This window comes from Cervus elaphus, chromosome 11 (assembly GCF_910594005.1).
Source record: "Cervus elaphus chromosome 11, mCerEla1.1, whole genome shotgun sequence".
Classification (NCBI taxonomy): domain Eukaryota; kingdom Metazoa; phylum Chordata; class Mammalia; order Artiodactyla; family Cervidae; genus Cervus; species Cervus elaphus.
This window is the reverse complement of record NC_057825.1, coordinates 12,445,842-12,468,379: the sequence shown is the minus strand read 5'-3', so window position 1 is coordinate 12,468,379 and position 22,538 is coordinate 12,445,842. Positions and strand designations below refer to the sequence as shown.

The 22,538-nt window shown below is 36.6% G+C and overlaps 1 protein-coding gene across 3 annotated transcripts in view; it reads right to left on the bottom strand.

Annotated features, from left to right (window-relative positions):
- The window catches only part of LOC122702916 (spermatid perinuclear RNA binding protein), a 140,048-nt gene that overhangs the window by 37,613 nt on the left and 79,897 nt on the right, over positions 1-22,538 (bottom strand). For all 3 annotated transcript variants that reach the window (XM_043916909.1, XM_043916907.1, XM_043916908.1), the window contains 7 exons: positions 19,112-19,277; positions 15,454-15,598; positions 6,465-6,556; positions 5,833-5,928; positions 4,501-4,612; positions 3,744-3,841; positions 3,439-3,550 (listed from right to left, as the gene is read on the bottom strand). In XM_043916909.1, coding sequence (XP_043772844.1) covers positions 3,439-3,550; positions 3,744-3,841; positions 4,501-4,612; positions 5,833-5,928; positions 6,465-6,556; positions 15,454-15,598; positions 19,112-19,277 — 821 coding nt within the window. The remainder of the gene's footprint in view (positions 1-3,438; positions 3,551-3,743; positions 3,842-4,500; positions 4,613-5,832; positions 5,929-6,464; positions 6,557-15,453; positions 15,599-19,111; positions 19,278-22,538) is intronic.

Here is a 22,538-nt window from a genome sequence, read left to right as displayed (position 1 = left end):
TATAAAGATCCATGACAAAGTAATGACCTGGAAGTCAAATGAAAAGTAGTATTTCATGTCAGAAAAACTGTCTGACAATAGCAAATGTTGTTGAGGATATATAAAACAACAGGAACTCTCATACACTTCTGGTAGGAATATAAATTGCTATGTGTACCACTTCCTAGATCATATACTGGTCCACGGTAACTCCTGCATCTATACTCCAGAAGGCATATATAAGTAAGCTGCCAGCAACAATGTGGGTGGCTGCCAAAAAATAAAAAGAAGCCTAATGTCCTTCCAAAGTACAATGGCTAAGCTACAGCATATTCATAATGGACACTATATAAGTATAAAATGAACTCTGACTATATGCAGTAACATGAAAGTATCCCAAACAACACTGGACAGAAAGACACCAGTCACGGAAGATTAAATTCAGTAGGATTTTATTTCTATAAAGTTCTAGGCAATAGCAAATTAAATTAAGAAAGCATACAAAGGTGGAAAAGCTTTAAAGAAAATCAAGAATATTATCAAAAATCAGTAGTTCAAGGAGCAGGGAAGTGATGTGTTAGGATAAATAAATGTTTCTGAGAAGCCGACAATGTTCTGTTTCTTAACTAGGATGGTGATTATATGGAATTTTTAAATAATTACTTTTTTAATGACACGACTGAGCGACTGAACTGATCTTATATTTTTCTATATATAACTAATTATAGCAGAGAAAGTGTTCACCTGTGTCCAGTGTTGCTGAAAAGGTCACAGGAGAGACTTACGTAGAGAGATGAGGAAGAAAGTCTGGTTAGAATAAGCTTTAAAGAAAGTGAGGAAAAGGAAAAAGAAACAACAGGCCACTCTTTCCGAAAGTACTCCTATAAAAGGAAGAAGCTTCTTCCTGTTGGAGAAAGTTGCAGAATCAAGGGGGAGTTTAGCTTTGTTTTTCAAATGAGAGACATTACAGCAGGTTTTTATGCGGATGACAATGGTCCAGCAGAAAAGGAGGAATTGATGCTGATGAGAAAAGAAAGAATTGCTAGAATGATGTGCATCTATAGGCAAAAGGGGATGTCATATAGTGAATAAGTAGAAAGGCTGGGCTTTACCCAGTCAAGGAAAGGAAAGTTAAGTGCAAGGCGACTTCAAGCAAACAAGGTCATCAGTTGAGACAGAGGGCTGGGGAGAAAAGTGTAAAGCGACAGATGTGCAACAGTTGTCTTGGAAAACTGGAGAACTCTAGAACTTGCAGGAGAATTGCCAGCCAACACAAATAGTCTACTTAAGGTTAATGTCTGAAACTCAAAGGGAAAAGAGTTAAGATGACCAGGTATTTTTTCTTCAATGACGTCTAACAACCTGGTGTAGGCAGAGTTGGATTTCAACCAGAGTTGCTGGGAAGAGAGGATCAACAAAGAAGGTATATGCTAGGGAGTGATCATAATGACAGACCATGTGACTATAAGCAGAGACGTGACAGAAGTGAGAACATGAGGAAGGTGAAGCACTATGAGAAGTTAACAGGATCAATGATGAGTATCAAGAATCAGAGCAGAAGTACTAGACATTATGACAACTAGAGGCAGTTACAAAGTGGAATTTTTGAGAATGAATTAGGAAGAGGGCACAAGTATACATACTGAGACGAAGTAGAAAATATTTGTGAGAGAGGATGTCAAGGAATTAAAAAGTCAGAATTCTAAAGAAAAAAAATCACCTAAATGCATATTGAAATCACCAAGAATTCTAAGAATAAAGTTTAAAAGCCAATGTCAGGGAGCCAGGTGCTAAAAACATGAAAGCATGAAGAACAATGCAGCTCAAGTCTGAAGGCAACAGCCTTGACTCCCTCACCTTACGGCCAAGCCATGCAGCTAGTAACTGATAGGACTCAAATGGAAACACCAACTGTCTGGTTCTATTTTAAGCTATAAATTGACAGACCAGCAGTTCCCATACTCTTGAGAACTTTAAAGTTAAAAGAAGTCTAAGTCACATAACAATAGATAAAATTTTACTATCCAATAAAAGACAAAACACAAAACCAGAATGACTACGAATTCAGTGACTAAAATAAAATTTTTCATTATTAACTCTAAGAATCTACAAAATATATGAAATTTCTATTCAGTCATTCAATCCAGAGACATGGTTATATGAATCTCTTTCAAAAATGCTGCTGAGGGAGCACTCTCTGCAAGAAAATGGCTATCATTCTACAAACATTTATTGAGCATTGGTTTGTAATAGCTCTCTGGTGAGCTCGGGAGGATTCCTTACCCCTGAGGAATTTACAGCAGAAGGCAGTGATGCTCACACTTTTCAGCCTCAGGACCACTTTATCCTCTTAAAAAATTATTGAGCACCCAAAGAACTTTGTTTTGTGGGTAGTATCAATCAATAGTTAGCATATTAGAAATTAAAACAAAAATTTTAATCTAGAAAATTCATTAGCATCAGAGTGACGATGCCATCACAAGTCATATGCAGCTTCCAGAAAACTGTAAACTCATGAAAGAGCAGAAATGGTTGAAAAAAAAAAGCTTTAGTATTATTATGAAATAATTTTGATTTGGTAGACTCCCTGAAAAGTGTTTAGACAGACTGGAATTGTGTTCTTTGAATAAACAGATTGGGCCATTGCACTATTTTTATCATAAAAAAAATTAATAGTATCACTTGTGGTAGGTGGGATGCCACAGGTGAAAATAACTGGTGTAAAACATCCCACCTTCTAGTATAATAGGAGACAGAGGGAGGAAAAGAGGGAGGGAGGTTTTTTGTGGCATGATGAGAATAAGAAGATTCACATTTGAGTATCTACTGTTTCCAAGCACTGAGCTGGGCATATACTCTGACAATAGCCAATAAAGTGGGAGTAATACCCACAAGACAAGAGATGAACTAACTGCTCAAGGCCTAAAGCTAGTGAGCAGGGCACCATGAGGGGAACCAGGTCATACTGACCCTAAAGCCTGTGCTCTTTCTGCTGAAACTCTAATCTGAGTTCACACAGACTAGAACAAATGCAAGACAGTTCTGAATTTTCCAATATATTTTTCTCCTCTATTATGCTTATGTTTTCTCTTTCTTGGTTATATAATACTTCCAAGCATGACAAGATCATCAAACTGATGAGTGACCATGACATCTCCCCCTAGCTTGTGACTTTTCTCTTCACGTCAGACCAAGGGTTCTCAAAGCGCCGTCCCTAAGTCTATGCAGTAATGGAATCTGATCAACAATAGCCAAATGAGTCTGTCACTAGAAAGAACAAATGAAAGCAAGTTGATGTCACTGATGGGACAGAAGAAAATCAGGAAGAAAAGCAATAAACGCTCTTATATATGACTTGGGTTAAAAACTTCAAGTGCTCTAAGCTCTAATAAGAGAAAATTTCACGCCCATCTCCATCACTGCCCACATGCAACCCCAATACAAAATATTTATACTCACCTTCTTTATCAGTAACTGACCAGGAATATTTCTGAAAAGGCTTACTAGATGGAAGGGGGTCCATCTCCAGTACTTTATAAATCTGACCAAAGGCTGATAGTCTGAGTGCATGCTAAAGAAAAAAAGATTCTATTTATTCAAATTTTTCATCCATAAAGCCCTTAGAACATCCAGCTAAAAACACATTCATCAAATGCTATTATTATAATGACAAAAGTCCCCAACAGAAGGCAAGAAAAAAAGTTTTTAAATAAATTACATGATATCCCTTCTAAGCGACCACAGTCATAGGGCCCATCTCATACCTGTGCACTGTGGGTAATATCTTCTTTTTGCTGGATGGTCATATAGCTCAGAGCATCTGTTGGATCTCGCTCACAAGGATCATGAAGACCAGGACCCCCTTTGGCAAAGGCAAAAAAAAAAACACAAGTACCATTCAGAACTGAACTTAGAATTCAATAAACTAACACAAAATAGAGAGAAAGAAAAGAATGGAGAGGAAAAAGAAAAGAAAAAAAAAAAAACCCTAAAAGAACAAGGTTAAAACTCTGCTGAATTAAATGGAGCAAAATGGACACTCATTTTCAATATGTTAGCATTTAAATGTCCTTATTTTACTGGAAGTCATTTGTATATCTAAGGTCAAAATTGTATCTTAACTCTGAGAATTTAGAAACAGCATGATAAATCACCCCAAATCTTTTAAGGGATTATAATGGAAAAAAAGACCAAATTTAATTTTTCCAAATTAAACACCAGACTGCAAACAGAATGAACGTCATACATTTTAACTTAACCATTTTCAAATTCAGAGTTCTGGGTAAAGCAACTTCATAGCAGACACAGTATCTTATTAGTACCTTTTATGTTAGTACATATAAAACATAAATTACAATTATTAAAAGAGAGTTTTATGACACTTCTAGTTGCTAAAATTCAAAGCAAAACAACTCCTGCACATCATTTTCCTGTGTAGAGGACAAACTTAGCACATAATAGAAAACTAAATTTAAATGAAATTGTTCTGATTCTTCTGCCTCCAGAGTTTGAAACCCTTACCAGGAAGTAGAATTCCAGATGCCAAACACTCCATTACTCGTCTCAAGGCCTCCCCAGCGCCCAAAGGTCTATTACAAGTACCTATAGACTTTTCACATATAAGCTCTAGTGGCTAGAAGATATTAAATTACAAATTAGTACATGCACCAAGTGTTAAAAGGTTTCCAGTTAAATGTGAGCTGACATTTCTATCTACAATGGAGGCCAAAAAGGTTAAAGTCCATTTAACATTTAGGGCCCAATTAACTTTTCCCACTTGATTATCAAGTTTTACCCCAGCCAGAGTACTTAAATCAACCATTTTTGAGAGTACATATTCAGAAGACTCTTTGCTACAAAAACTTTATTTTCAGTTACCCTGAAAGGATTACTAAAGAAACTGCAGTCATCTAACTTAACAAAGATTTAACAAGCCTTCATGTAGGTTAGTAATGGCCAATAAAAAATCAATGTTCAAACCCAACCCACCTATCTCCCATTTTACTAGGACGGACTCAAACCACAATAAGACTTCATTCCAGACATCTTGCCCCAACTAGTACAACTGGAATTAAAAAAGGACCAAATCTCCATGTTTAATAAACTAAAAGGTTCATGATGCCAATATCAAAGTAATAATTGCTAAATTAATCTAAAATAACCCTTTATAGCTTTACTTGTTTTATAATGTTCTTTATTGGATCAAGCATAATAATTTCCAAATTAAGTTTGGCAGCATACATTTTAAACTACGGTTAACTATACTATTCACCTAACTTTTTATCTTTAATTACTAGTATAAACTTATTTTTAGATGTCTATACTCAAAAGAGAAAGGAAAAGAAGGTATGGGAACCTTATACTGGTATACCAGGTAATTTTTACTTTAGATGGAAGTAGCACCGAAAGAGAAATGTGCCAGTCAAGCATGCTTTTCCAGGCAGTAGGTGAATAATAATCAACCATCAGTGGAGAGTAAAAGTGCGGGAAAACACTCACTTTTAACAGCTAAAGAACCTTTTGTCAGAAAAAATATCTGTCTCTATAATATGAATATGATGAAGTAAAAGAGACATTTTCATATATAAGCTCTAGTGGCTAGAAGGTATTAAATTACTTATTAAATTCACATATTTTACAAATTAATGTAAATTTGTAAATGTAAATATATGTATAATACAAATTAAATTCATAAAAAATAAATCATATAAAAAGCTCTATAATTTTTTTCCCAGAACAAAAATAGACAAATGCACACCTTAGCTAACTCAGAATACAGTAACATATAATTTCTACAGGATTTCCTCTGACTATAGTTTCAGAATTTGCTTTTAATCATATTTAAGTACTTACCCATCCTTTTAATGGTGCCCATGTGGGGACTCTGTTGCACAAATCACGGAGAATGCGGAGGACAATTACACATGACTTTAATCCATTTGCCCTTGCCTAAAACAAACAAAATGATTCCAATATCCCTGTTGAAATCCATTCTTCATTTTAAGGACACTGATCATGGACAGGTTCTTTAAACTGAATACTAATCGGTCAATCATTCATAAGTTGTCAAGCAAACCAAAAAATCAAGTTTTTAAAAGTAGTAAAATTATGGCTTAGAAAGGAAGGGTTTAAAGTAAAGAAAGTATATTATTAGAATTGGCTTTATAGCCTCATGGCAACTCCATTTCCAGGCAACTGTCTTGAGTTTTTAGCTTTTCTCACCCATGTTTGCATTTTATAAGCTATCATTTGAAATTCAGAGTACTAAGTCCAAAAGGATTATATGACAATTAAACATCATTAACTACAGTAGAAGCTATAGTAGACACTTCACCTAAATTAAATCATTTAGTCCTACAATAACCGTAAGAGGTAGTAGAGTGCACCCCATTTTATATATTACACAGAAACCATTAAGTGGCAGGTGTTCCAAATGAAACCTGCAAAAGGTTACAGTAACAATAAGAGAATAACAAAAAGCCAACCTGAAACCATTTGGCATGTCGAAGAGACGCCAAGGCGTTCAGGCATTTCTGCCTGTCCAATAAGTCCGGAGGATCTTTCATCGCAACCTTTTCTAATGGGAAAATGGGATAAAGAGAGACAGATACAATTTGACCAAGGGATTCCTGTCAAATTACCAAACAATAAAAATAAAAAGAAGAGCAGCATATGAGTGAACTAATAAGACTCCCAGAAGATTTCAGGTTTTGGCTTTGTTGCTTTCTTTTTAAATTATGTGCACTATCATTACTTAGGTAAATCATCAATAGAGCCATTCTGCGCACAAATACAACAGGAGCACAAATGCATTCGCTCAGTCAGTAAACAGATCAATGATCACTGCCACATACAATCTGGGATCTTATTAAGCATGTATGTAACATCACAGGGCACAAAATAGGTACATAGCACTTTTCCTTTGACAGGGTACAAAGAGTGGAAACCTGGGACCAACAGCAATAACAACTTTATAGAAGAAGGGATTTTAATCATTAATCAGTTCTTAAGGAAAATTAGGGTTTAGGTCACCAATTTGTATACTAACAATACACTGAGAATGGCAATTTTATTTTACAACAAAATTAACTCATCCAACAAGATAACCATTAATAGAAACTTTACCCCACTGCTGAGAACTCTTCCAGTGTATCCATGGAGTTCTCTATTTCTTCTCTAAACCAAAATTATTTAAACTAAATAATGAAATATGTTGAAATACATTTCAAGTTTTGCATACCTTTTTTTCCCAAAAAGAAGCAAAGAATACTATTGAAGTACAACTATCTGACTTGCCTTAACATTTCAGAGTTGGATTGGATGGCCAAGAGCAACAAAATTAAGAACTCAAACAGGGGATTAGTGACAAATAGTCATATTTGAGAAGATGTCACAAGATACTAAATCCATGTTTAGATAGCCAAATTTATTTCCTCTTAGCCCCTAAGAAGTGGGTTTTTAAACGTTTGAAGAATCGGTGCATTAAACTTAAATGCATATAACATACAAATGTTTCTTGGAGAAGCCTTTGTCTAACCCAATTAAGTCATATTTACGTTCCTTTTTTAAGAACTCAGAGAGCCCACCAACACTTCCTGGTACAGTCAGTCACAGTCTCAGCAGCATGTCTATGTGGGCTTTCTTTATTGGCTTCAACATGTCAAGGCTGAAGTGCTACACACTTATTTTCTGACCAGGTGAGCTCTACAGCAGATACTTGCATTGTTTCACATTAATATCTGCCAACAAATTCACAATTCAAGGTCTCATTTCATTACCCCTTTTTCCTCATAAAATGGAAAGCCTCAAAAAGAAATGATAATGTGCTTTTATTTATAAACATAAGCAAACACACTACAGGTATTTACTTCATAGGTGACCTAGTTCCTATCTTTGCATAATTCTTTTTAATGACAAACATACAAGTAATTCGTTTTTGTGTCTACATGTCAAAATGTTTAACTGTGGTCAATACAAGCATCTGTGCGAAGCTCACAAACAAGGCAGAACTACTATAAATGAACAGTTAGAATCTCTTAAAAGTTAGACATGACAAAGGTTGACTGACTGCTAAATAAGGTAATCTCAAGAAAAGGAATAGACCATGTTTATTTTTTAGGACTTTTAAGAGTAAAGCAAACTATGTTTCATTCTGTCATTGGATCAAGTAGGAGTATCAGGAAAGGCCAGAGGGCGGGAGGGCGGCAGGGGGCAAGATCATTGGAAGAGGGGAGGGGTCAGAGGAAGTTTGGGTAGAAAAAGACAAGGCAAAAGAACTCCATTTGAACTTTTTCATACTACTGTCCGGTGAACAGAGCTTGTAACTAACATCTGCTCATCACCACACAGACAGTTTTATAGGGGAACAATGGCAAAAGTATTTAGATAAATTCTCTTATTCCCAAAAGTCAAATTATATTCATTAATTCTTATTTTAAAAAACTAGTGACATCAGCTTGCTACAGACAGTCAACATTTGGAGGCAGTAGATTCTACTAAAAAGAGATGAAAGGGACAGGCAATGAACAGAAGACTTGACTGAATTCCCTTTAACATCACCATCAGAATGGCCATGTTTCTTCATGCTCTGATAGTCAAAAAAAGTCAAAAGATCCAAAATGTTTCAATATTCATGAGGTGAGAACAGCAGAGGGGATGTAATAATTCATCTCATTTTACCTTCTTCAAAGTTTCTTATTTTAAAACTATATAAATTTATGTGGCACTGTAGTGCTACTTGTAAGCCTTGCTTGCCTATTTCTTTTACATAATTAATAACATAGTTTTTTAAATTTTCATTCATTAAAAAATGTGGCAATCACAGAATTGCTGCTGGAAAAACACTGTACTTCTCAAAGTAGAACCTCGAATTTAACATTTCTGTATAAACGTTAACATAGGTGTTTCAGTTTTGTGGAGAAACAAAGCTTTTCTAATAAAAAGGCATCTTGGTGTCTTTAAATCAGAAACAATGGAACTATGAACCATTTCATTTTTTTCCTATAGTGACCAGTAAAACAGATTAAAAAAAAAAAAGAACAGCATAGGGGATAGTAACAAAAATGCCAAAAGCAAAGAAAAACAGCTTTTAAAAAATTCATCACTCAATAACCTGGCATCAGAGCACAAAGGTACATAAAACATTCTAAACAATGGAAGCACTGAAAGGAAGTCTATTATGCCTAACTTTTTTTGGTTAGGGGTTAGATCTGTGACCAGAAACACACTGGCCTGCAGGAAATGTTGGTCAGTTTCTCTCCATCCCTTACATGCAAGCTAACTCTGTGCCTGTTCACAAAAACACTAGCCTGTAGATGGGGCAGGGAAAAGCCAGAACATGACTGTGTTAAATAGAATTTATGTGTCTGGAACCTGGTTCGTCAAAGGTAAAATAATCAAGCTGGGTTATCATGAAGACCTCCCTGACATTCCAAAGTTGGAATGAAGCTGAGCTACTGAGTGCATATTGACAGAATTTCCAAGGTAGCCTGAAGATATCCGGGCAGTCCTTCTCTCAATTCCTTGAGGCTGTGTGGAGAGCAGACATTATGCTTCAAGTCACTATCCTTGAGAAACCTCAGGCTACAATAATATGAACAGGTAAATGTAGCATGAAGGTAAAACAGAGCACTGTTATCCTAGTTTATGATAGAAACATCACTAGATACAACTTTTCCGCAATGCCTCAGTAGGCAGTGGACCACTGGAAAGACAGTGACTATAGGTTTACACAGGACAATGCAGGTCAAGCAGCTGGGGAAGGCAGGAGAATAAAGACTGCAGCATTGTTAGAAATCCTAGTTGTGACCTTTGGACTGGTCTTCCACCTAACAGGAGTCACGCTACTGAACTTCTGACAAACCGCACTGGAAGTTCACATTGGCAACTAAAGGGCGCTTGGGCAACTTTTTTGTGACACCCTGAGAATCTCCCCTAATACTGAGCACTGCAGTTTATCTTAGCCTAAGTTATCACAAGTGCCTTTGTAGTTTCCCTATCTACTTGGTTTCAAAGTATGGTAAATACAGTAAGCAGCTGGATTTATCACCCTCATAGCAAATATACTTCTGGTTTAAAATCACAAGCGTCAAAAGCAGCTTAGACCATGTGACGCTCAGGAAAACTAAGTCAGCTAAGATTCTCCTATGATCATCCTAGATAGTAACTGGACTTGAAAGTCAGAAGAGATGGGTGAAACATCAGACTTTCTTCATTTATAAAACAGGACAACTATCTACCTCATGGCTGTTGAGAGTTAAGTCATATATGAGAAAGTGCTTTATAACATAGTAAGTTATAAAATACCTTAGCAAAGCAAAATCTTCAATATATATTACTTGAATTCTGAGATGCCCATTGTTAATGCTTCTTATACACCAAACAGTTCTATTTGATCAGATAATATGCTAGCTACAAGAATTAACCTAACAGGTTTTGTTTTAATTGCCTACTAAGTATTAGGTACCACTCAAGGTGCTAGGGATAAAGGACACTGGTAGGGAAAAAGACATCTATCTCAATGAATCATAAACTTTATATTAATAGTAAGTCAGCTCATTACTAGAACTACAGCAAATATAGTATACTGATTCCAATACTACACATCAATGGGTATTTAACAGTTTAACTCTGTTTATGTTTACTACTTCAAAGGTATTATTACACATTATTCTCATTGTAAAGTCAAGCACTTTGAGTAGATAAGTTTGTGCTGTGACTTTTTGTTTACTAAACTAAGTAACTACCACTGTTTACTAATCACCGTTTGTGCTGGGTATTGTACGGGTCATATTATTATATAAATTCTCTCAAACAACTTTCTAAAGTATTCATTACCCACATTTTGAAGTGAAGAAATATGTCCAAGGCACACAGTAATAGTTAATGGAGTTAAAGGTCAAACACTTGGCTGCCACCAAGGTCTATGTTCTTTTCCCGATGCCTTCTTTAGCAGGAAGCATGTAGTAATGCATGTATGTGTGCATATTAGGCCGCTTCAGTCTGTCTGATCCGTTGGGACCCCATGGACTGTATCCTGCCAAAGTCCTCTGTCCATGGGATTCTCCAGGCAAGAATACTGAAGTAGGTTGCCATGCCCTCCTCCAGAGGATCTTCCCGACACAGGGATCGAACCCATGTCTCTTATTATGTCTCCTGCATTGGCAGGAGGATTCTTCACCATTAGCGCCACCTGGGAAGCCCCATATAGTTATGGGGAATGGTTATGCTACAGGGCCCTCAAGTAAAGAGTTAGAATATAGAAAGAAGGCTGACAGCATAAGAGGACTCTTACCTGTGAAACAGTAAACAATACCAAAGAAATTCACTATAGTCTGGCCACTGAAAATCTAAACAGCAATGTGAAACGAGTAATTAGCTAGCCACTTCTGCAGAGACAACACTGAGAAGAAAAGTGTGTGCTCTCACCAGATTCAGTCCTCCAGTTCTGCCTGCTCTCAGACATTTCCCCCTTTTTTTGATTTTACCCAAATATGTCACAAGGGAAGAGAAACACATGAGGTATATACTGTGAACAGCCTGTTTGTTCTATGGGAGAAGAGAAGTTGAGATTCTGCAGGAAAATCTCTCCCCAAAAAGTATTTACAATGCAAACTTTTTTAAACGTTGAGAAAGAAAATGAGTGCATATTTTTTTTTAAAGAGATTTCCCTCAAACTTAGAAATTCCTGGAACGTAAATGAATCTGTACTTTCACCCCATGCAGCTGAAAAGAACTGCGTCAAGGCAAGAGTAGTAACCTGGTATGATGAAAGAAATCCTATAGAACTGTACAGCCCAGTTTACACTGGATCCTCAAAGTTACCCAATAATAACACAAAACTGCTAGCACAGATCTAAAAACTTCGACAAAGTCCAAGTTAGACAAAACGAGCAAATTATGAGAGATAACAGGTGAGTTGGCAGGGCTGTGAGGTTAAGGAAAACAGCAAAGCAAATCTTGCTGCCATTCAAAAGGAGAGGAAGTAACATGTGTAAAGTATTAGATTCAATTTGATTCTTTCATCTTATCTGATCCCACGCAATTATGTTAACATCAGCTGATGAGATTGAGCTTATAAAGAGGTCTTGGAATCCTTTAATAACCCGAACACCTTGAACAGACTGTGACTCTCCTCAGTTCAGTTCAGTAGCTCAGTCGTGTCCAACTCTGCGACCCCATGAATCGCAGCACGCCAGGCCTCCCTGTCGGTCACCAACTCCCACAGTTTACTCAAACTCATGTCCAACGAGTCGGTGACGCCATCCAGTCATCTCATCCTCTGTCATCCCCTTCTCCTCCTGCCCCCAATCCCTCCCAGCATCAGGGTCTTTTCCAATGACTCAACTCTTCACATGAGGTGGCCAAAGTATTGGAGTTTCAGCTTCAGCATCAGTCCTTCCAATGAACACCCAGGACTGATGTCCTTCAGGATGGACTGGTTGGATCTCCTTGCAGTCCAAAGGACTCTCAAGAGTCTTCTCCAACACCATAGTTCAAAAGCATCAATTCTTTGGCACTCAGTTTTCTTCAGAGTCCAACTCTCATATCCATACATAACCACTGGAAAAACCATAGCCTTGACTAGACAGACCTTTGTTGGCAAAGTAATGTCTCTGCTTCTTAATATGCTATCTAGGTTGGTCATAACTTTCCTTCCAAGGAGTAAGGGTCTTTTAATTTCATGACTGCAATCACCATCTGTAGTGATTTTGGAGCCCAGAAAAATAAAGTCTGACACTGTTTCCACTGTTTCCCCATCTATTTCCCATGAAGTGATTGGACCAGATGCCATGATCTTAGTTTTCTGAATGTTGAGCTTTAAGCCAACTTTTTCACTCTCCTCTTTCACTTTCATCAAGAGGCTTTTTAGTCCTTCTTCACTTTCTGCCATAAAGGTGGTGTCATCTGCATATCTGAGGTTATTGATATTTCTCCCGGCAATCTTGATTCCAGCTTGTGCTTCTTCCAGACCAGCGTTTCTCATGATGTACTCTGCATAGAAGTTAAGTAAGCAGGGTGACAATATATAGCCTTGACGTACTCCTTTTCCTATTGGGAACCAGTCTGTTGTTCCATGTCCAGTTCTAACTGTTGCTTCCTGACCTGCATACAGATTTCTCAAGAGGCAGGTCAGGTGGTCTGGTACTCCCATCTCCTTCAGAATTTTCCAGTTTATTGTGATCCACACAGTCAAAGGCTTTGGCATAGTCAATAAAGCAGAAATAGATGTTTTTCTGGAACTCTCTTGCTTTTTTGATGATCCAGCAGATGTTGGCAATTTGATCTCTGGTTCCTCTGCCTTTTGTAAAACCAGCTGGAACATCTGGAAGTTCTCGGTTCACAAGTTGCTGAAGCCTGGCTTGGAGAATTTTGAGCATTACTTTATTACCGTGTGAGATGAGTGCAATTGTGCGGTAGTTTGAGCATTCTTTGGCATTGCCTTTCTTTGGGATTAGAATGAAAACGGACCTTTTCCAGTCCTGTGGCCACTGCTGAGTTTTCCAAATTTGCTGTCATATTGAGTACAGCACTTTCACAGCATCATCTTTCAGGATCTGAAATAGCTCAACTGGAGCTATTCCATCACCTCCACTAGCTTTGTTCGTAGTGATGCTTTCTAAGGCCCACTTGACTTCACATTCCAGAATGTCTGACTCTAGATGACTCTCCTACTCTACTGCAAATTCCATTCTGCAATAACTAGTCTTCTAGTAAGGGTATAATGTACTAAGATCTGTTTTCAGGTCCTCTGAACCTAGTTATAAAGGTAACAGACTAAGCTTAGAGTTATCACTGAAACCTTAAAATCCCATGTAAGTGCACAAAACCATGGAGGGAAAGAAGCCTGTTGTTCTCAATACTTTCAAAGTAACTGGAGAGATGTCTCCAGCTGCAAACAAACATTATTTAGTCTCTGGCAATTTCAAATCTAGACAAATCTAGCCTCTGGCAACTTCAGTCATCTTCTCATCTCTCTATATGCAAAGAATTTTTAATAATATCTATAACTATACTTAGAAAAGGTTAGTTTTACACTAGAGGGTCAAGTAGAACACAGCTTACCAGAATTAACAGAATTATCTTGATACTTCAGAAATCATTTTATAGTTCTACAGTTAATGATGAACTGTAAAACTGTTAAAGAAATTAAGCCATTTAAGATTGGTTCTTCAGAGGTGTTAGAGATACTATATACAGCCCCAAAGAAAAAGTACAGGGATAAACCCAATGACAGAGTGGATGTACTTTAATTTTAAACTATGATTCATAAATGTACCTAATTTATATCTGTTGGGTATGATATAGCTGATTTTAGTACCCCAAAGATTTCTTTAAAAAGGAAGTCTATCACTTTTACTTTAAGAAATCCTATGAGTCATGTCTGCAAAACTTGAAATTCTAACATCTCTGGTAAAATGTGTCTTTTTCTTCTTTTATCATCAACTTGAAATAAATTAAGAAACTGACCAATACTTCTTGCTGCACTGGTATTTCAGGTAGGGGAGTAAGCAATGGAACTTGCTGAATATCTAGTGATGAAAAACAGCAACAGGGAGTCCTCGTTGACCCAGTTAGGCCACAATGCCTCTAAATTGTCATGAGAGAGAGAGGCCAGTTGGTCAAAGGTCTAACACAGGAGAAATAGCACATGGCAAGTTTCTAGACACAGGACTAAGAGGCAGAAACAAGCTGATGCGAAAGGATAAAAATATCAAAAAAAGAAATCCAGCTCCAACACTACTTCTTAAAACGGAATAGATTTCTCACTCCACTTTTATTCGATGGCATTGCTATGCAGAAATTCTTTTTAACTTCAGAAAAAAGTCAGATTAAAATGAAATTCCCACATATATAAAATCCTAAATGTTAACAGGATCACACACCTCCTAGAAAAAAATTTTTACTAAAGATTATTTAAAAAAAAAAAGAAAAAGCTCCCAAATTTATCTCTCTTGCATTACAAAACACTTAGGCAATTAGATAAAGCATAACTCTTAAAAAATTATGGAGTTACTACAAGTAAATTTGAAAACAGTAGTGTTTTGAACCACACTTAACCCTAAAATCAGACCTAATAACTAAGCTACTCAGAATAGGTTAGCTGATACCAATAGCAGTGCAAAACCAGACAAAGGAAAACAGAACACCGAAACAGTATAAAAATTAAAGTGGATTTAAAACCAACATAAGCATAGGTTTCTTTGAATTAACATATTTTACGTTTTGAATATAAATATTTTTGCAAAATACAGAGGTTATGTAGGAATAAATCTGCTTAAAATACTATGAGTGGCATAAAACAAAAGACAGATTACTTCTTAAATCCGTTGAACATAATTAGTATGCAGCATTTAAGAGAGGTCTTATGTGAACAAAACAAATATATATTTGTATATACACATCTATGTCTCTCTATATATACATATACATACATACATATATATATATATATATATATATACACATGTGTACCTCCATCCTTCTTCTCCAATTCGTCTCTAATTAGAGGGGAAGTAAGTATCACCTTCAAAGTTAGCGTGGGTTCTTTTGTATTCCGAATTATAATAGATGCCTCATCTACACATTGTTCCACTTGATATTTCTCTTCTGTGAGTTTCTGAAAGTCACCAAGATTTCAAAAACAGCCAATTAATTAAAATTTCAAAAAATGAATGACTCCCCCTTAGTCTTAGTTTTCAAAAGTTATTAACAGTTAGTTTTTACTGTTCTGAAAGAGGAACTAATCTTTAACTAGTTCTTTAGGGTGGAAGTAACATTTCTCTCTCCCAACTTACTGGCGAATCCCTTCTCCATCCCTCAAAAAGCAACCACAAGGTCAATCATCTATTCAATTATTAAAGAATATTTAAAACCATTCTAATATTTGAAAGTGAAAGTTACCAAAAGTATCATGATACAACAAAAGGTATATTATTGTTCTTGAAATTATTACAAAGGACTTATACAGCATAATAAGTTGCTGGGAATGCTCTCTAAACCAACACCTTTTTTTTTTTTTTAAAAGAAGAAAAATCTTTATTTTTGATAGGACAACCTAAACAGGAATTCCTACTTGCTAGTAAAGATTTATAAATATAAGATTACATAATCTTGATTATGTAGATTTTTAAAGAAAATCAAGTAAGAATGAATGAAAAAGGATCTTTGCACAATCACTCATCAGTAAAAAGGTTAATATAAACAAGTAACTAACTTCCCTTCTCTAACAAGAGGTGTCAGAGATCATTCCAGTGAGACCTTCTCTGGGACAAGTCATCTGACATCCACATGGAAATGTTCACTGCTTCTTTTAACAAACAATTATACAAAAAATTATCACCAACTAGGATTGCTTTTAAGTATACATTTAATGTATAATGATACATTAAATATATAGTTTAGTAAGTTACACAGGGCCTTTCCTGGTGGTAAAATTTAATGTGTTACCTAATATAAATAGTTGAACAGAAACACTACTGGGTCTCTCTACTCAACAACTGTGCATTAAAGGAACTCAAAGTCATTTATATAAGAATAGCATTTTACCATTAAACATCCCCAAAAAGATAGAAAACTGAAAATTCATTACCCTAATTTTGAACAGAGGAAACCAAGGAAGGGAAAGGCCACACAGTGGCTGGAAAAACCAGAACCAGAGTATAGAGAAAAAGCAGAAAACTGCTCCATTCACTTTGCATAAGAGCAGGAAAGATGTCTCAGAGAAAAAGCAAAGTCAGTTTTTCAATCGTACATGCAGATCACTCTATGAGACACATTCAAAGTAATGAAATATGATATGAGTGTTGGGCTACACTAATTCTAAGTGACTCTGGTTTTGGTCGTCCTTCTCCTTCCTCTGCTCAAGGAAGTTCTAAAATGATCCTAGAAAAGAGTACGTAGAGAAAAGGTCTGAAACAATCCCAATTAAGGTACCCTGATAACTCAAAATTTTGCTATGATAAGTGCTCAGGGAAAAGGTTTTTAACTCACAAGAAAATAAGTTCATATAGTATCAGAGATTGGTTTTCCAAACGAACACCAAGAAAAAGGGGTAGGCAGGGAATAAATGCAAAAATCCCATTTAAAATTATTTTCTGAAACATTTTTGTATTAATAATAAGATGTCCATGCTTGTGTGTACATATGAAGGTACAGCAAATGTGTACATGTACACAAACTAATATAAAGTGGGTGCACAATTACATCCCCATTTATTTGGGTACCTCTACCCAAACAGCTGCGGTCATGGATCCAACCATGGCACAAAGCAGCTGGTTTCACTGCTGGATAACTCTATTAGCTATGTTAAATTCAGATATGTTTCTTAAAATGTCCACCACTGGTCTTAAGAGTTCAGGCCACTTTCGCCTTCCCCAAGAAGCTCTTCAGAGATCTGAAGATACCTGTATCTTTTTTCAGCTTCTCTAGGTTAAAAAGCCCTAGTCTCTTCAAATTTGAAACAGTTTACCAGTCTGCATACCCTCCCAGGCCCTTCCCTCAAACACTTACTAGCCTGACAAAAAGTTTAAAATTGTGGTGCCCAGAAATAGAAAATACAGAGTTCACACAGTTGTGAACTACAGAGAAAGCTCTATTAGTACAACTGAAGCTCCAATTTCCTGTATCTTCAATACTGAGAAATACAACAGATCTTCAATTTCTTATAGCACTGATTCTCAACCCTTTTTCCACCCTGACACATCTGAAACTATGACCACTCATATAAAATAGAACTCACTAAAGAAAACACAAAAGGGGGTGAGATGGTTGGGAAAGCCTCCATATGTCCAACCCTTTGCTTATTACTCTAGTACAGATTTAAGAATAACAATGTTCACTATAATAAAAGCAGAAATAAAGATTAAACTCTAAAACAATAAAAAAAAGGAAAAAAGATGGATTTTACAACATTAACATTCTAGTAACAAAAAGTATAGTCAGAAACTCGTTATTGAACTTTCTTTACTGAACTCCATGTTGCTTACCACTCTCCCTTCTCAAATAATCACATAACCATTTAAAAAGTCTTTAATCTTTTAAATCTTTCTTTAAAAGAAATGAATTTAACCCTTGAAAGAACAGAAACTTTCCTTCAATCAGAACTGAAAATGGAAAAATCAAATATATTTTGTTCAGTCACTTAGAAAGAGTTAAGATCTAAAAATGATTTTTTTTAAAGTGCTCCAGAAATTAATAAAGAAGAATGTGTCAACAAGTAACACAAATTTGAGTGCCAGGAATGGCAGATTAAAGTCAGGAAGATGCTTCTGAAAATCAGTTGGTGGATATGAAAGAAAATGATCCAGTAACAAAGCTAATAAAGACAAATTTAGAATGCATGTTACTTTGGGGGAAAAAAGGTCTCCACAGAAGAAATACAAATAAAACCAACTACAAAAAAAGAGAGCATTCAACAACTCACAGTTCAACCTTGTGTACTGATATCTATTTATGCAACATGGATTGAAGGACTAACTGATATAAAATCATCAAAAAGATATAATCTAATTATACCAAAGGTAACACATCTGAAAATGAAAGGTGATCATAGTTTTCAACTGACCCTTGGAGCAGACTGGCAGAGCAGGTCCTAAAGTGACCACAGCCCTGGACCAACCAGTTGCCTTCAACCCTGAGGAGCCCTCAGCCTCCAGCAGCATCCTCCAGGGCACAAGACAACAGTAAAATTCTCTAAATGCATCCCAATGTGAAAAAGGCTTGGAAACAAGGAATTAATAGTGAATTTCTATTAACAGAATGAATGAATGAAATTAAATTAACAGTCTTCAATTTAAAAAATTAGCATCTATGAAAGTTTCCAGTTGCTCAGGCTCTTTTTGTTCTTTTCCACCCTATATCAAACCTTCTGGAGAGTTTTATAATGCTGAGAGGCCTATTCTGGAAAACATGAAAACTCTCAGCAAGATACATCTGAAAAATTTAAGACTGTACTTTGAATATTAATCACCAGAAGTTTGCCTTAGATGTGATGGATGATGCACAGACCCAGAGTAGCCATCTGTACCTACCTTTTACTGTTATCAATTTCTTTTTATTAAATTAATGAAGATCACTACCTATTTTTACCTTTTCACAAATTCTCCTAGAAGCACAATTAAACTATACTCACCTGAATCTGAATAGGAAGATTATCTTTGACTGTATTTAACAGGGTCTCTGTGGGTTTGTCTTTGCACATTAAAACCAGCTCCAAGTCCATGTCATCTTTAATCAGCAAGCCTTTTGCAACCAGGCCAATCCTCATTACACCACACAATGTCCGACCACCTTGATCCCTAAAAATAGAAGTCTGAATGATTACTTTCACAGCCTACTTCTGCAACTATAACTTAATCATCACTTGGCTTTCTGGCTATCCATAAGAATTGATAAGGGAGAACATAAATCCAGAAATCCAAAATTCCACTAAATTAAGTCTCAGATTTAAGGTTCATAAACTATCTTACACAAAGAACCAAGAGGGAGACTGTTTCAAATGATACATCTCTCAATTCTTTATTAAATCTATATTGCTTAGGAAAATCCAAAAATACTGTATCCCCTTAAATATCTTTTCAATTATTCAAACTTCCTCCTTTTATCTTTTAATTAGCAATTGAAGAATTGTGAGAAACATGAACACCATGGCATACTAAGAAAGAGCATCAGAGTGGAAATAAAAAGACCTGACCTCTGCTCCGAACAGTGGCTTCTGGCTCAGTATCTGTAACTATAAAATGGCTATTGGCTGGATAAGCCTTAGCTCTCTCCTTGTAGCTATAGCATTCTAGGAATCCATAAAAGTTTATGGGGAAAACAGAATAATGTGATAAAAGTGAAGAGCTGAGGAACCCAAAGATGATCTGCCAACACACACATTCCAAATCCAGTGGCAACCAGAAGAATGAACATTAAAAGAATATCAAGTCATGCATGGGACATAAGAATAACATTAATATCTATCCTTGACTTTAATACCTAAAGTTTATTAGTTCATTTCCCTCAATTACAAATGAAAATGTAACTAAACTTAATGGTCATTCAACAAGTAAGCAACTAAAAAAAAAAAAAGTAAGCAACTGTTTGAATATGGAGAACATACTCCAAATTCTCCTGCTTCAGAGGCTCACACTGCAGATTAAGTACAAAAGCTGTTCAAAACCTGCTTAAGAAGGAAGACAAATGTGATATTTGAGAACAAACTGCATGCCACAAATCTCATTTAGACCTAACAAAGAGCCTGCATTTGAAAGACAAGGAATGAGAATCTCAAAACTGGTGATTAATTGTTCAAGTTCACAGAGAGTAAGTAAAATGGTGCTACAGTCCATGGGGTCGTACAGAGTTGGACAGGACTGAACAAGTGAACAACAAGACTCAAACTCAAGTTGATTTGACCACAACACTCAAGCTTTTTACATTATTATGACTGCATCATAATTTCAGAAAAGGGAAAGGTCAAAATTAGAGACTAAAAGCAAGGCAAACTTCAAGAGTGACTTCAGCAGAGTCATGATTTGGTTAAAGAGAAAAAAAGGTCATTCTAGCTGAGGGGAAAGAATCAGCAGAGTTGAGTCCAAGTTAGCAGAGTTGGAAAATGAACTGGAGAAAAGAGAAACAGAACAGTGGCAATGGAAACAAGACAGGAAATCATAAATAACTCAGCCACAGCTCAGTGCCTGGCATACCTGAGAGAGTCAATAAACATTAAGCAATGAAAAACTATAAGGGTGGTACAAGTATAAAAAGAAATAAAAATAATTTTAAAGTAAACCGAATATAGGACATTATTTGATATTAAGAATAGCCTGTCATCTTTGATTATTTTTTCCTCTGTACTCCTGATCTTTCATCTTTCTCCCAAACCTAGTAACAGTTTATAAATTCTCCCCCTCTTGAGTTCAGCTCAGTTCAGTCTCTCAGTCGTGTCCAACTCTTTGCAACCCCATGAATCGCAGCACGCCAGGCCTCCCTGTCCATCACAAATTCCCGGAGTTTACTCAAACTCATGTCCGTCGAGTCGGTGATGCCATCCAGCCATCTCATCCTCTGTCGTCCCCTTCTCCTCCTGCCCCCAATCCTTCCCAGCATCAGGGTCTTTTCCAATGACTCAACTCTTCACATGAGGTGGCCAAAGTATTGGAGTTTCAGCTTCAGCATCAGTCCTTCCAATGAACACCCAGGACTTATCTCCTTCAAGATGGACTGGCTGGATCTCCTTGCAGTCCAAGGGACTCTCAAGAGTCTTTTCCAACACCACAGTTCAAAAGCAGCAATTTTTTGGTGCTCAGCTTTCTTCACAGTCCAACTCTCACATCCATACGTGACCACTGGAAAAACCATAGCCTTGACCAGATGGACCTTTGTTGGCAAAGTAATGTCTCTGCTTTTTAACATGCTATCTAGGTTGGTCATAACTTTCCTTCCAAGGAGTAAGCGTCTTTTAATTTCAAAGCTGCAGTCACCAACCATCTGCAGTGATTTTGGAGCTCAAAAAAATAAAGTCTGATGCTGTTTCCACTGTCTCCCCATCTGTTTCCCATGAAGTGATGGGACCAGATGCTATGATCTTAGTTTTCTGAATGTTGAGCTTTAAGCCAACTTTTTCACTCTCCTCTTTCACTTTCATCAAGAGGCTTTTTAGTTCTTCTTCACTTTCTGCCATAAGGGTGGTGTCATCTGCATATCTGAGGTTATTGATATTTCTCCCGGCAATCTTGATTCCAGCTTGTGCTTCTTCCAGACCAGCGTTTCTCATGATGTACTCTGCATAGAAGTTAAGTAAGCAGGGTGACAATATATAGCCTTGACGTACTCCTTTTCCTATTGGGAACCAGTCTGTTGTTCCATGTCCAGTTCTAACTGTTGCTTCCTGACCTGCATACAGGTTTCTCAAGAGGCAGGTCAGGTGGTCTGGTACTCCCATCTCCTTCAGAATTTTCCAGTTTATTGTGATCCACACAGTCAAAGGCTTTGACATAGTCAATAAAGCAGAAATAGATGTTTTTCTGGAACTCTCTTGCTTTTTTGATGATCCAGCAGATGTTGGCAATTTGATCTCTGGTTCCTCTGCCTTTTGTAAAACCAGCTGGAACATCTGGAAGTTCTCGGTTCACAAGTTGCTGAAGCCTGGCTTGGAGAATTTTGAGCATTACTTTATTACCGTGTGAGATGAGTGCAATTGTGCGGTAGTTTGAGCATTCTTTGGCATTGCCTTTCTTAGGGATTAGAATGAAAACGGACCTTTTCCAGTCCTGTGGCCACTGCTGAGTTTTCCAAATTTGCTGTCATATTGAGTACAGCACTTTCACAGCATCATCTTTCAGGATCTGAAATAGCTCAATTATTAAAAAATTAAATTTAAATTAAATTAAAAAAATTAAATTAAAATTCCATCACATCGACTCGCTTTGTTTGTAGTGATGCTTTCTAAGGCCCACTTGACTTCACATTCCAGTATGTCTGGCTCTAGGTGAGTGAACACAACATTGTGATTATCTAGGTCGTGAAGATCCTTTTTGTACAAATCTTCGGTGTATTCTTGCCACCTCTTCTTA